The sequence below is a fragment of the Phlebotomus papatasi genome, chromosome 2 (assembly GCF_024763615.1).
Source record: "Phlebotomus papatasi isolate M1 chromosome 2, Ppap_2.1, whole genome shotgun sequence".
In the NCBI taxonomy this organism is placed as follows: Eukaryota; Metazoa; Arthropoda; class Insecta; order Diptera; family Psychodidae; genus Phlebotomus; species Phlebotomus papatasi.
The window spans coordinates 31,748,575-31,763,797 of NC_077223.1; the positions used below are offsets into that span (position 1 = coordinate 31,748,575).

Below are 15,223 nucleotides of genomic sequence, written 5' to 3' on the forward strand. Positions count from 1 at the left end.
CAGGTACAAAAATTATGAAGTTTCCAAAAAAATACATGGTTTGGATAGCGATCTGCTCATGTGGACGTCAGAGTAAGGCGTTCTTCATGTAGGACAACATGAACTCGTCAATTTACATGACGGAGTGCCTTAAAAAACGCCTGTTGCCTCTGTACAGATGCCATAATATACTCCCGATCTTCTGGCCAGATTTGGCGTTGTGTCATTACTCAAAAGCAACCAAAGAATGGTACGAGGGGAACGACGTTTGTTATGTACCCAAGGAGATGAATCCGCTAAACACTCCAAATCTCCGTCCAGTTGAAACATATTGGGCTATTATCAAACGCGATCTGAAGAAGAAGGCTAAACGCGTCGAGAACATCGAGGACTTAAAAAAATATGGAATGAAACAACAAAGAACCGCGATGATGATCTTGTACAGACCTTGATAGGAGGACTCGAGAATAAGTTTCGAGATTTTGCCAATCAAATACTTGAATATCTAATAAATCTACAATGTATTAAAGTTTCAAAAAATATACTCCCTCCGTTCCGAAATAAGTCGTATGTTTGGGAAAAATTTTTGTTCTGAAATAAGTCATACCTTTGGGAAAAAATGGAATTAAGGGAAAGCTTGTTGGTAAAAGTTTTGTGTACCACAATTATCTCTTCTAAGGAACTATTGTTAATGTTCAGAACTAAAATTGGGGTCCAATCTTCATGGTAAGGAACGAATGGCTTAAAAATGTCTTATTTTTTGCGGGTTATTTTAAGTGCAAAATGGTGAGAGATAGGGACTTGGGAGCTTAGGGGAACCCCCTTAAGTTGACTCTGAGACCATTAATATTTTTTCTGCTTTTCCCCCGCCTCTCCCCTACCCCTGCAAAAATCGCACGACATATTTTCGATCAATCCCAAAAAAACATGATTTTGGAACGGAACGGGAGGGGAGGGGGGGAAATGAGGGACATATTAATGATCCCAGGTCCAACTTGTGGGGGGGTCCGCTGAAGGCCCCAAGTCCCTATCTCTAACCCTATAGCACCCATATATTCGAAAACATAAAAAAGAATGTTCTTTTTATTGCTCATTCTGCAAAATTTGAGCAATAAAAAAAATGTCATATCGGTAATAAGTGTTGAGTTCTACTTGTGCATACTAAAAATTTAGAACAAATTCTATCCTGCAATGTTAATCACAGTCCATTTTTTTAGTAATTAACTATCTACCGGAGCTCTTTGAAAAAAAAATACGCGAAAAATGGACAACTTCAACATATCGAATCTTCAACTTACTATCGTGGTAAGACCCCCATATTATCCCTGAACATGGAGGATAGTTCCATACTTAAGATATTTGGAAATAACAAAAACATTCTCTGAAACCATTCCTTAATCCCTAGTTTTTCCCCAAACGTACGACTTATTTCGGAACGGAGGGAGTATATTTTTTAATATTATGTAGACTTCATTTTAAAAAGTCTTACTCTTGGGAACAATCTTATCGTGGACACGCAATTATTATTATTAATCGTATCGGGATATATTGTACAATGTAATCATGTTTTATTGTTGTTTATCCCATGTTGAAAGAATCTGCCAAGTCAGTTTGTAGACCACCCAAGAGCCCCTTCACCCCAGTGTGGATGCTTCTTCTAAGCTCCCGGAGTTGTTGGGCTGAGGCAGTGCATATTAGGTGAGATTCTTAACAATCTCACCTACTATAATCCTAACAAAATTTCATGTCGTCCGATCGACCTCAAACTTGGCCAAAATGTGTTTCGCCACTTCCTGATCGATCACGAATATATGGGGGGCTAAGTTACGTTCCCGGCCGGCCGGCCGGCCGTCTGCTCCTCTACTGAGAAATTATCTAGGGGAAGGTTTTGAAGATTCGTATTAAAAAAGGAGTCCAAGATTTAAGATTTTTTACTGAATGCCACACACACCGAATCAATTATATCACTCTAACAAAAAAATTTCTTACTTATTGGGTTCATAATTCTGCTTCACAAAATTCCTGGAAGTCCTTTGATTTTTCTCTACAAGAAAATGAAAATGTAGCGGCATTTTTTACGAAGGTGCCCTGGTTAACTCAGCTGCGTACCACTTTTTCCCACCTCTGTAGGCCTCATTTTCCCCGAAAACATTACACTGGACACAAAAAATTGGGCATCACTACTTAGATGGAACTTTTATCTACTTGTTTTCACCATTTGTAGGAGGTATCACGCATTAAATATCAATTTTAAGCTATTTTTCTAACACGTGTTTTTTGACACTCGGAAAACCATTTTTTCCCTGCATTCTGACCATTCTGACAGTCAGTTAGGAGCTTGATTAGGTATGATTTTCTCATGATCACATCTAATGTAATCCTCAGATTTTCTCTAACACCTCCAATTGGTCTTACAGAATATATTTCGGACGTAACTTATTTCAAAAATGATCAGCCACCAATTTAAAGTGAAATGTGGGAAGTTCCATTTTAAAACAAGGAAAATTGAATGAGAAATACTCAAAAAACATCGAAGTGGCAATTAAAGAATCACATCTACCATAAGCAGATTCAGACCTAATGTTTAATTTGACAGAAGTGACATAAAAACATCTGATGAAGTCTCATTCTGATGGGAATGTGCGTGTTTTCCTTCGAGATTTTAGTGATTGTTTAATATCCCAAAATTTTCTTGTGAATTTATTCAGTGGAATCTCTGATGAGTCAAATATCCCGAGCGGCGTGCACAGTGTGACCGAAAACAGTGAAGAATTCTCAAATTCGGTTGTCAGTAATTTTGACAGATGTTTTTACGAAGCTGCAAAATTCAATATTCCTGAGCTGCAAGGGTGGTAATTTTTATGAATTTTTCTCCACCCACAAAAACGACCCCCTTCTAGCAAAAGATTTTCACGGTAAATATTAACCCTGATGAACCCTCTATAACTTTTAATAGTTGCTTTTTCGAAAAGACACTTGAAGTGTGAAAAAATGCATAAAATATTACACATCAGAATTACGATTTTAGGCCTATTTTTTATTTTTGTCTTTTGGACCCAGGAAAAAAGGCCTAGGATTCCAAGTTTGTCAGGAAATGTGAGATGTAGGACTAGCTTTTACATTATATGTCCATGGATGAAATTCATTTAGTAACTCGGAAAAAAGTCAACTTTTACGAAGTTGCAACATTACCAAGCTGCAAAACCTTCCCCTAGTAAGAAATGTTTCTGCTCCATTTAAGGGGCAGTCTGAATTAGAAAAAAAACTTAGAAGTTTTTCATAATTTTTTGAAGAAAAAGGAAAAGGCCAAGCTTAAATAAAATTTTCGGCATGTGTTTATACGTGTTTCAAGCGTTTCAAGTGTTCAAATTATTTTTTTGAAAAAAAAAGTATTACAAATTAAATATATGGATTTTACGAAATACTCACACATTTTACCAAACTCCGCATGTCTCCAAAGATAAACAGTTGGTTTTTTTGTAGTCTAGAGAGACAAGGTGTGAAAATTCTATTTAGCAATCGTCACTGATACGAGGGAGGGCTAAAAAAAACTTTTAGATAAGATTCCAGTGAATGGGTTCTAATAAAAATATACATCCATTGACAGAATATTACTAAACTGTGATAACAAGCAATATCCATCGAGAACTTATCAACGTGGAAACTATTGGGTGTTAGAGAATTATGTGAGAGCAACTCATGGGAATATCAATTGCTATGAATCAATTACTTACACGACCCACGGAGATTTCACCTTCCTCGATAATGCCATACCGCTTGTCAAAAGGTGAGAAAATTCAAATGAAAAATATCAGAATCTTATATATTGGTTGTTTTGGCAGGTGGAAAGCACCAGTTGGTATGTCGCTTTTTGCACCTGGGACCGACTTCAAACCCACAATTGACTCAATACGCTACCTAAGAGATTGCACGGGAGAAGATGGGGAACTACTTAAGAAGTTCATGACCTTTCACATATTCTTTCACGCGGACCATATTCCACTGACCGTGCCGAGTGCAGAATCTCTTCTTCAGGAAGCTTTTGAGTGTCCTGAAAGTCCTCCATATGAAAGTTTCAAGCACGAAAAGATGTTCAAGACACTTAAACACCTCACCTATCCAATAAATGTGGGAAGAAATGTTGCCAGGGATGCTGCTATCACTCATTTTGTATTCCCAAGTGATATTGAATTGTATCCTAGCCTCAATGTGGTACCTAAGTTCCTTGAGATGATCGCCCGCAATGAGGCTCCATTGCTGAATAAGAAGCCCAGGTGAGAAATTTTCTCAACGAACTTTCAACTATTTGCACTTGATGCAGAAGATGTACTTTATTATAGAACTTATGAGGATAAAGTTTCTCCTTCGGTAATTGAATATAGAGGCGCAAGCGAATCCATCATCAAGAGGGCTCACTCAAAAAGATCTTGAGAATTTCCGAGAGAAATAGCTAAAATTATGATGCAGAAATTGTTGTAATTAATCTACTCAAAAGACTCTTGAAAGTTATAATTAACGCAAAGTATGCTTATGCCTTAGCGTTTCAATGTTTCATTTAATGGGCTTCCTTTTAATTTATAGACTGTATATATGAACAAAAAAATCCTTAGAACTTTTACTGGTCGTACACATGAGTTATGCACTATAAAATAATTATAAGAAAAATTATATGAAAAAAAGATCGCTACTTTTAATTTTTTTATATTCTTAATTTTTTTTAATATGCCTTAAGTTTTTAGTAATTGTCTTATTTAAGAGGTGATGTTAATAAGATATTTTCCAATCCTTTTTTTTACAATCAGGGTTTTTCCCTTGCCTGTGTTCGAAGTGAAAGAGACAGCTAGGGTTCCGGACAACAAAACAGAATTGTTGAGAATGCTGAAGACAGAGGATGCAATCCTCTTCCACAAAAAAATCTGCCCGAACTGCCATGCTGTCCCTGGCAGGGAACGATGGGAAAGTACACCGGAAGGGTCAAGGATGGAGGTGTTTGCTGTGGGTAAACGAGAAGGTAGCTTTGAGCACTGGGAACCTATTTTCATAGGAACGAATCGCGAACCGTACTACGAAGAACGCCTCAACTGGGAGGGTAAGAGGGACAAAATGACCCAAGGCTATCAACTCTGTGTCAAGGACTACGAATTTCATATTCTCAGTGATGCTTTCCTAGTTCATCGTCCAGGAATAAAGCTTATGCAGGCTGCTAGAAGATTGGAGCATGAGACCGTAACAAATAATCTGATTGATAAGAAAATCTCCCGCGAACTTCACATTCTCTTTGGCACCAAGAATGGTTGTACTATATAGTTGATGAAGCAATAAATTTTCCAAGTCACCCCACCACTCTGGATACCGAGACTTTCCCTAATGAAAATATTGTGACTGAATATAAATTAGTGAAAACTTTTGGGTCGCAAAACTTTGAAGAATGTGTAGAGTTTCAACCGCCGCAAGTGTGAAAAGTTCAAGAGAAATTGAGAATGTGGGGGGCTGGGGCTCCCTATATTTTTTTTTCCGGAAGAAATGCAAAATGTTGCCAAGCCCTGGAGAGAGAGAGTATATGAGATAAGAAAAAGCCACCACCGGTTGATTAATTAAGCCATCAATCATTTTAATTAAAGCATGAAAAACATAGGTTTATACTCACAGCATGAAAATTCATTTCACCTCATCATGGTTGGAACACACGTACAATCACCCCCGTGAATAGATATTTTTGCGCCAGCCACATCCCTTGCTGTCTCAACGCAATTATTTTGGCGCAATGTTTTTGGGGAGGAATTTTATAAAATACTACTGGGAGGTTAAAACTATATTTTCCACTTTGTGTATTCTGAAATATCATTTGCATTCAGCAATTTAATTTATCTGACACTCTAGTGATGTGCTTGCAGTATTATAACCAACAGCTTCTGTTTTGATTAAACATAAGTTCTATATACAATAAATGTTCATTTTGACTGAAGTTGTATCTGCGATGTTGCTAAACCATTTTAGACTACCATTGAAACCTTGATTATTTGATTTAGGTAGAGTCAAAATCTGTACTAAAAATATTTAAAATGAGCAACTCAGCTTTAGATAGCTGCAACCTATAATACCGGCTTCAGACTGGAAGTTTAGGCCAGTTATAGAACGTCTCAAAAAATCTAAATAATAAACAATTTTTCTAACTTTTCAAAATATAATGGATTATTTGTCTTTAATATTCGATGCTAAATAAATATTCCCTTAAAAGTCTTGCCAGAAAAGGAATTAGAATAGTTAAGCCATATGCCAAAGCCAGGTCTGAAGACCGTAAGACCGTTTTCAGACTAGAGGTTTAGTCCAGTTCCCGAGGGTCTCAGACCCTTAAACAGCAACTGATATTATGGATTTTTCAAAATGTAATAGGTCGTTTGCCCTTAATAATCCAATCCCAAATCAAAATTTTCCAAAAAATCTTGATTGATAAGATATTAGAGAAGTTAAGCCATATGGCTAAACCTTAGGTCTGAAGCCCGTATAAGACATAAGACAAGACGATACTGTTTTAAGTACGAATTGCTAATTTGACTTTGGTTCAATTTTACCAAAAAAAAAACAATAATAATAATAATAAACTCTACCGCAAACGTAGTCTGTTCTGTGAGTTACAGTTGGTCTTGGTACAAATAAAAATTCCAAGGTATTTACAGAACATCCTGCATTTCACTGCTTTAATATATGAAGAAGACTTTATCGGAATGTCAGAATATCTCTAACTCTCCTAATACTAGGCAATTTTATTTTTAGAAATAAGAAAGTTTTCTCAGAAAAGCTCAACCTTTATTTAAAACATAAATTACCTTCAGAATAAATTTAAATCACTTATGAGAATTTCCGAAACTTTGAAAAAGCGAATGGGGTTATTTCTGGGGTCGTTGGAAAGGTTTTGGAATTTTCTATAAAACTGAACTGGTTTCAATCGGTTTTGAAGCACTAATGAACCGGTTCATAACTGATAACTAATTTTTACCTGAAAATCAATTCTATTACTTTTTAAATAATTTTAGAGGATCTTTTGAATGATTTATGAATCAATTCATATCGGTTAAGAACCAGTAAACAGTAAATCATGCGAAAGTACTTTTGAGGTATAGTATCTAAGTCACGAGTTCGAGCATTTCGCAAAGCCTGGGACGCTTTGCCACCCCTTTTTTATGAATTTATACGCAAATAAATCGTTTCAAAATACTAAACTTCGTTTAAAAAAATAAAATTAAAAAAATGTTTTTTTTTTAAATTTTATTTTTTAAATAAATCAATTTTTCAACATATTGTGATGTGAACTTCCGATTTAAACAATCTGTTAAACTTTTTCAACAATAATACTACATTTTTTTAATAAATTGGTTAGGTACAGGAAACTGTACTATGAACCTTCTTGAATTTTTCCCTCTCGTACATAAAGCAACATTTTCAAAACCCTGGCAGAATTCATTCCCTCTGTTAGAATCCAATTATTATGAAACCACGAAAACATTACATTACATTAGAACAGTTTTCGAGAAAAACCTAAAAAAAAACTTTGAAGAGGATCGGGGGCGTGTGGGGAAAGAGGGAGAAATGTCTCCAATGTTTTCTTAGGGCGAGGGGGGTCACCTAAGACCAGAACTTGTTATCTCGTACCGTTTAAGCCAGTTTAAGCTCTACAAAGGTAACAAGTTGAAAAAAGCTGATTATATAATAGAAACTATCCTCTCTCTGAATTCGAGCGGTGAATGATGAATGATAAATAAAAGTTACTCTCAAAAAAGTTGAAAACATTCTTTGACTATTACTCAGAAAAAAAGTAAGATTTTCTCTAAAATTAGTTAATTTTATAACGATTTGAGTAATTTTGACTCGGTTTTTATGATTGCAATAATTGAGAGTTTTCTGCCGATAACCATGAGTAACCATCGGGAATTAAAATAAATGATTAAATTCTAAACATACAGTAGACTCTAGCTAATTAGGCTCTTTTAAGATCCGACTATTTTTTAATTCGGGCAGCAGTTAAATTTGCAAAAAAGTTTGTTGACATATTCCACATTTTTTTATTCTTGTTAAATGAAAGGCACTCAATGGGTCAAGTGTAGAGCACTCGCTCTATGATGCAAGTGTCTCGGGTTCGAATCCCCTTTAGGTCACCAGGAATTTTTCTGGCGTTAAAGGTGTTCGGATTGCATCCAGTGAGCTTCACTGCATTTGATTCCCGGGCATGGGACTGACAACCTCATCCCGTATAAGAAAAAATAATAATGCATGTCTAGAAATCCTCTTGTGGGAAGGCCTTATTCCTTCGTGGAATGTTGTGCCAGCATTATTATTATTATTATTATGTTAAATGTAGCAAATATGCTCAAAATTTCCATGGTTTTTCTTTGTTATGACGTTATTTTGCATTATTTAGGGTTTTCATGGAATTTAAGTTAAATATCGGTATGTGAGCTTGATATAAGAATGTAGATAAACAAAAAGTTGTTGCATTTCAAACAGTTCGACGCCCGAATTTCTCTCTAATTCGGGTGACATTTCGGTCCCAAATGCTCGAATTTGAGAGAGCCTACTGTATCTGAATTTAAACACGCGAAACCGGTTATGAGTTGTTTATTGTATTTTTGTCTAATGTTCCATATTGTGTAAGTTTTTTTTTACAATTTAGTGCAATCATTCAAATAGGTCATGCAATGGTAAATATAAAAATTACGCAGTGCAATACTGTTGCGAAATGCTGATACTCAGGATTCTTAAATGGTGAAACAGGAAATAACATTAATATATGAAAAAAGTGTAAAATTTACACACGCAATGTGTTATTTCTGGATTATACAATCTGTGAAAGAGCTCTTCCATCGTTTTGCTCTGGAGGTTGGTCACCAACGCTAAGGCGGCGGTGGACGCTTGTTGCTTCTCTTCATATTCCCATGCTATCACACCATTCTTTCAAGAGATTTGTGTCTAAATTGTCAATTAAATAAACAAAATAAAAAATAAGATTAATTTTCAATTAATCAAGAGTCAATTATTCAATGAATATGGTATAGTTTGACAACCTCACTATTTTCTAAATTCTAAATTATACTCTTTACTGAAGGGAAACATTTTCACCCAGCGAATTTACAAAATCTCCGTACCATGGAAATTTTCCGGAATGATTTGGCTATTTTCAAGACAATGGAATACCCAAAATTACAGGCACGCATTCACAAAACACTTTTAACTTACAATTTTGCCATTAATTAAATTGAAACATTTAGCGGATTGCTAGAATGATTTATTATTGAATGTGTTTTTGTCATGCACAATGCGAGAGGGTGCACACGAATTGCACTATTTTCCCTCTTTGTCGTTTTTTATTCTTCCACTAAATTGTCAGCAATGAACGATTTAATAAATTGAACACAAGTCTCAAAGACATATGCTTCCCACCCTCTGTCAATAGATTGTGAAAAGAGAAAATTTCATGAAATATTCAAGAAAGTCAGAATATTCTTGTCACAATGCTAAGTTTTCCATGAATTTTTGATAAATTGCAAAGTCTAGGCCATTGATATTTTTTTATCTACTGTATTGTGCAAAAACATACTGTGCTTAGCAAACAAATCATTAATTCTGCAGGAATCATTATGCTCCCTTGACGCGCTCAAATGCACCCTGCAACGTGACCAATTGGGTGGTGGGTGGGTTCTTTAGTGGCGGTGGACGTGTCCATGGCAGAAGCCACAGGCACCCCTTCGTCATTTCACCACTTCACTGCAGATGATTTATTCGCACACAAACACGCCGTTATAGCTGGATTGTGGAGAGTGAAATCATCCCTCAATTCATCTAATGAATAGAACTTCGCAGGTCAATCCTTTGTTGAGGTATTTAGAACAATTAATTGATCGGAATTAAACACGCGAACACAATATACCTAGTCTAAATCAGCTAATCATTCGCTATTTACATACATATTGTAGACCAAAAAAAATTCATTTATGTTACTTTGAAGCCCTTTTCATGTTTCAGTCGCTCTGTTGCATGGGATTTTGCATACCTCGCGGCGCTTTGTGCATTTTCAAATGAAAACGTCTTAGGTATGGTTGCACAAAAGATACAGATTCTGCAGAGAATAGAACTCGTCCAGGAATAGACTAGCTTGGGTAATTTTCAAAATCTCCCCAGACATGCAGCTATGCTTAGAGAATGCAGATTGATTGATACAGTCGCAAAGGATAGCTATTTATTCATTCAAGTAGCAACAATCTCCACTTTCCACTCAGTTGACTCGCATCGTAAGGAGAGGGTCTTCCTCAATTTCTTGACCCATAGAATGATTGGAGCAATGTGGAACAGGGTGAGTGAACGAACACTGTGGAGTGTGACTTTAATTAAAGTGTATCCAAACTATATAGTCCACAAGTTGTACAACAATTTGAAGTGAGAGAAGGATGTGGTGGGCAGATGGTATGGCGGAAATTGTCCAGAGGAGGTCAGACACAAGCCCCAGAAATGAGTATCAAGCAAATGGAGTGCAAATTTGTGTACCGGACATCCCCATGGAGGCGCAATTAAAATCATAAATCCCAAGACAGGAGGATAACACATAATTCTCCATGCAACACGCTTCATAAATTTCCATATGGGGTGGCACATTTAATTCGCATTTATCTCCCGCCAACCTCATTCCCTCTACCCGGCACATCCTTTCCGCAGCCGTGGTGATAAATTAAGCACCATAGCGAGGGAGTTTTCTGAAGGAAAAATCTCTCCAACACCATAACGCATTCCTCAAGGAGGTGGTTGCGTGCAATTGGTTGCAGACAACCCAAGAACCACAAAACATTTTAAACCGGGGTTTCAATATTGTCGTGGAATTCAGCAAGAAATATACTCTATTTAGAGCCTTGGAGGGCTTTACGGGATGATTTATGGATATAAGAGGAGTAATTTTGCTGCAACGCGCTCGAGGGTGACGAAATTTCAGCTCTGAGGATCAACCATAATATTCTGTAGCATATTGAATCATGTGCAGAATTGCATCAAATTTCCACAGGGAGGATTCCAAAAACAGTACACAATACTCCCCGTGGTAGAAGATTAAGGAATTTTGAAGTACTGTGTCTCTTAATTTTGTATCCAAGCGCAGTATAATATTCAAAATAGATATATAAATGTAACACATATAACTGCAACACATGAATTAGAAATCTTAGTACGAGTTCAACAGTAATTACTTATTAATTCAGTGATTAAATTTCCTTTTCCCACAGACATTGTTAAAACTTTCGGTAACAATTTCACTGTAAATCATAACTTCAGAAGATACATTGTAAAGTAAAGTATTTATTTAGTATTTATTTTAATTTGCGTATCAGTGCCAAATAAAAAGCACTAGGGGAAAGTTTTGCACCTTCGTAACGTCGTAGGTTCGTAAATGTTGATTTTTTTCCAAGTTACTGAATGAATGTTATCCATGGTCACATATTCTTATAGCTAATCCCACATCTCACATTTCCGGACAACCTTTGGAGCCTACGCCTTTTTTCCTGGGTTCTAGAAGCAAAAATAAAAAATGGGCCTAAAATCGTAATTCTGATGTGTATTATTTTATGCATTTTTTCACGCTTCAAGAATCTTTTCGAAGAAAAACAACATTCAAAGTTATAGAAGGTTTATCAGGGTTAATATTTACCGTGAAAATCTTTCGCTAGAAGGGGGCAGAATTGTGGGCCGAGAAAAGTTCACAAAGATTGCCCTCAGTTGCAGGTTTGTAAAAATATCAGTCAGAATCATTGACTACCAACTCTGTGAATTCCAGACTGTTCTGGGACACACTGTGCACGACGCTCTGGATATTTTGACCCATCCAGAGATTCCACTGAACAAGTTGACAAGAAAATTGTGATATTACAACGATTACAACATTTTTCAAGAAAATCTCGAAGAAAAACACGGACTTCCACAGCAAAGTGAGACTTCATCAGATGTTTTTGTTTCGCTTCTGTCAAATCAAACATTAAGCCTGAGTCTGCTTATGGTAGGTGTGATTCTTTCATTGTCCATACGGTGCGTTTTAAGCATTTTTCATACAATTTGCTTTGTTTTCAAGCGGAGTTTTCCTCATTTAACTTTAAATTAATCACTGGTAATTCTAAGAATCACTGATGTTCAAAAAATGTTCTATAAGACTGATTCGAAGTATTAGAGAAAATACGAGGATTACAATAGGTGTGATTGCTTCTTTCTGATTTGTGCAGTGATGAAACTAGACTGTTTAAGGTAGATGTGATTCTTTTGTTGCCACTTCGATGTATTTCGAGTATTTATCATTCAATTTTCCTTGTTTTAAAGTGAAACTTCCCACATTTCATTTTAAGTTGGTGGCTGGTCATTTTTGAAATCAGTTATGTCCGAAATATGTTCTGTAAGACTATTTGGAGGTGTCAGAGAAAATCCGAGGATTACAATAGGTGTGATTATGAGAGAATCATACCAAACCGAGCTCTCAATTGACTGTCAGAATGCAGGAAAAATGGTTTTTCGAGTGTTAAAAAACATGTGTTAGAAAAATAGCTTAAAATTGATCTTTTAATGCGTGATATTTCCTACAAACAGTGAAAAGAAGTAGATGAAAGTACCATCTAAGTAGTGATGCCCAAAGTTTTGTTTCTGGTGTAACGTTTCCGGGGAAAATGAGGCCTACAGGGGTTGGAAGAAATGGTACGAAGCATTCCGGTCCCGGGTACATTCGTAAAAAATGCTACTACATTTTCATTTTCCTGTAGAGGAAAATCCAAGGACTTTCAGGAATTTTGTGAGGCAGAATTATGAACCCAATAAGTGAGAGATTTTTTTGACACAGTGATATAATTGATTCGGTTTGTGTGGCATTCAGTAAAAAATCTTAAATCTTGGATTCCTTTTTTAGTACGAAGGTTCAAAACCTTCCCCTAGTAAAAAGTTACTTTGTAAGTAGAACAAGTAAAATAAATTCCACAAATTTTCAATTGTTTAAATTTAACACAACGTGATTTAATCTGATCTGTGGGGGGTAAATAAGGGGCATAAATTGGTCCCAGGGCCGACTTATGGAGGGTTCTCCCTAAAGTCCCAAGTCTCTATTTCGAAACGTTTGGGCTCTAGGCTAATAGCCGCACGCAAACGGACAGACACACAGACGAACAAACAGCGTGGCATCATTTCTCATAAATCTGCTGAAACACGAAGATATATTGGGAAAAGTGGTCCCCGGGAGGTAAAAGGCGAAAATTTGGGGAGGAGGGAGGGAATCGAGGAATAACATTTGCCGCTTTTTCTGTGAAGTTCGAGCAGTAAAATTGAGATGAAAAATATTAGTATATTTTTACACCTAAACCGTAATGATCGTGGTGATTAAACTGTCTGAGTTAACCCTTTGAGGACGATTAGAACATCAGTTACCTATACAGTTCTTCATAAATAAATTAATTTTTCCTACCATCATAAAGTTATTTTTCTCTAATGTTTGTACATAATAATTGTACTTAAAAATTGCTTAAATTTTTGGGCTAGGGTTATGTCACCACTTCTCGCCAGTGACCCACTTCTCTCCACCTATAGTTAAATCGAAGAAAAATTATATAATATGAATAATAAAAAGGATATCAGGAAGAAAAACCAACGCAGAATATATTTTTTAATGACATTGTCCAAAATAATTGAGTTTGGGCCATTTCAAGTATGTGGCGAGAAGTGGTTATTTTTGAATTTTTCATAAAAATATTTTTTTTTTCAAGTAATCCACCGTTAAATTGAGGGAATATTAGTTTGATATATCTATAGACAACATATCTAAGTAACTTTGAGTCAAATTTAAGTTACTTTATAATAAGTGTTTAAAAATTATAGGGTAAGTGTGCCAAATTCCGGCCAGCTTGCAATTTCGGCCACCTTTTTTGTTCCTCGAATTTCCATGAACTTTTAGATTTTACGTACTCTAGAGATTATACAATGCAAAAGAATAACAAAAAATGTAGCTTCGACAAACGAGATGACGTGAAAAAGATATTGGAAGAATTCCCGAAGGGCAAGGAGAACTATGAGAATTAAGGTGGCCGAAACGGGGCACCAAAGCTATGTCTATATTTTTATTTATTTTAAAATGTATTAAGAATGATTTTAGAGTAAATAAAGACGGTAAACTCTTTACAAGGTTTCAAGCAACACTCTTTCAGAAGAAAGAATTAAAAAAATCAATTTGTATTTAAAATATTACATTTCAAACTTGAGACTTTGACGCTTGCATGCAACTATGCCGAAATTTGGCACACTTACCATAATTAAATGAATTTCAGTTCTTCCTAAAAATGGCTATAAGCTCCACCCTATTTTTGGCCCTATCGTTTACAGTAGCAAAACATACACCGAATCAAACTTTGTTAGACTTTCAAAGATTAGATGTAAGACTTATCATTGATTATGTTTACCAGTTTAATTTTTATCGTTGATATTCGGTCCTTACAAAGTGTCTCGTCCTGAAAGGGTAAAAACCCTGGGACTGCCAGTAACATTTTTTAGATGTACGTGTGCATCATCACTTATACATTTTGACGATTTTTTGAATACCCTGCGGTGGTTTTCTATAAAATTAATCAAATATCGTCGCAGATTCATTCTGGAAACATTTATGGGCGATTTCCCTTCTTTTAGTTTCTTTTAACTTACAATTTTAACCTAAATTATAAATTAACCAAACGTACATTATTTACAATTACTTTTATATGCATAATATGCATATTGATTATATAAATATATATTATATTGACCATTGATAACTTTAGAAATGTGCGAATCGACCATTTGTCTCTCTAGTAACATAACTTCATAATATAACCGGTAACATGATAACATTTGTTAAGAAACTTTTGGCTGATGAAAGATATCCAACTTTTGGAAAAGAACTATTTTTGGTATGAAATAAAATTAATTAAATTTGTTTTTTGAAACACACAAATAACATCTACTGATTACAGACAACTCATTAACGAAAAGACAAATTTGAAAAAGTAATTATTTCTATTTTTTTTCCACCTGATTTCTCGTACATTGCCTTGTCAAGAAACGTTTGGTTAAAAAAAATACCGAATCCAATTCTAATGAATTTTCCCAAAGGATCAAGATTAGGTGTTTCATTATTTTGGTTTTAAAAATGAACAAGAAATTTATATTGTTGTTTTTTGAGTAAAAAGTAGGGGAGACTGGGGCAAAAAGTCAC

General features: G+C 35.5%; 1 protein-coding gene across 1 annotated transcript; it reads left to right on the top strand.

Annotated features, from left to right (window-relative positions):
- Positions 1–3,569: 3,569 nt before the first annotated feature.
- LOC129800920 (beta-1,4-glucuronyltransferase 1-like) lies at positions 3,570–5,329 on the top strand (the record flags this gene model as incomplete). The annotated part of the gene is made up of 3 exons (XM_055845663.1): positions 3,570–3,766; positions 3,822–4,253; positions 4,782–5,329. Coding segments are annotated over 3 exons (1,134 nt in total), but the record flags the coding sequence as incomplete, so codon positions are not given.
- Between the last annotated feature and the right edge of the window lie 9,894 nt (positions 5,330–15,223).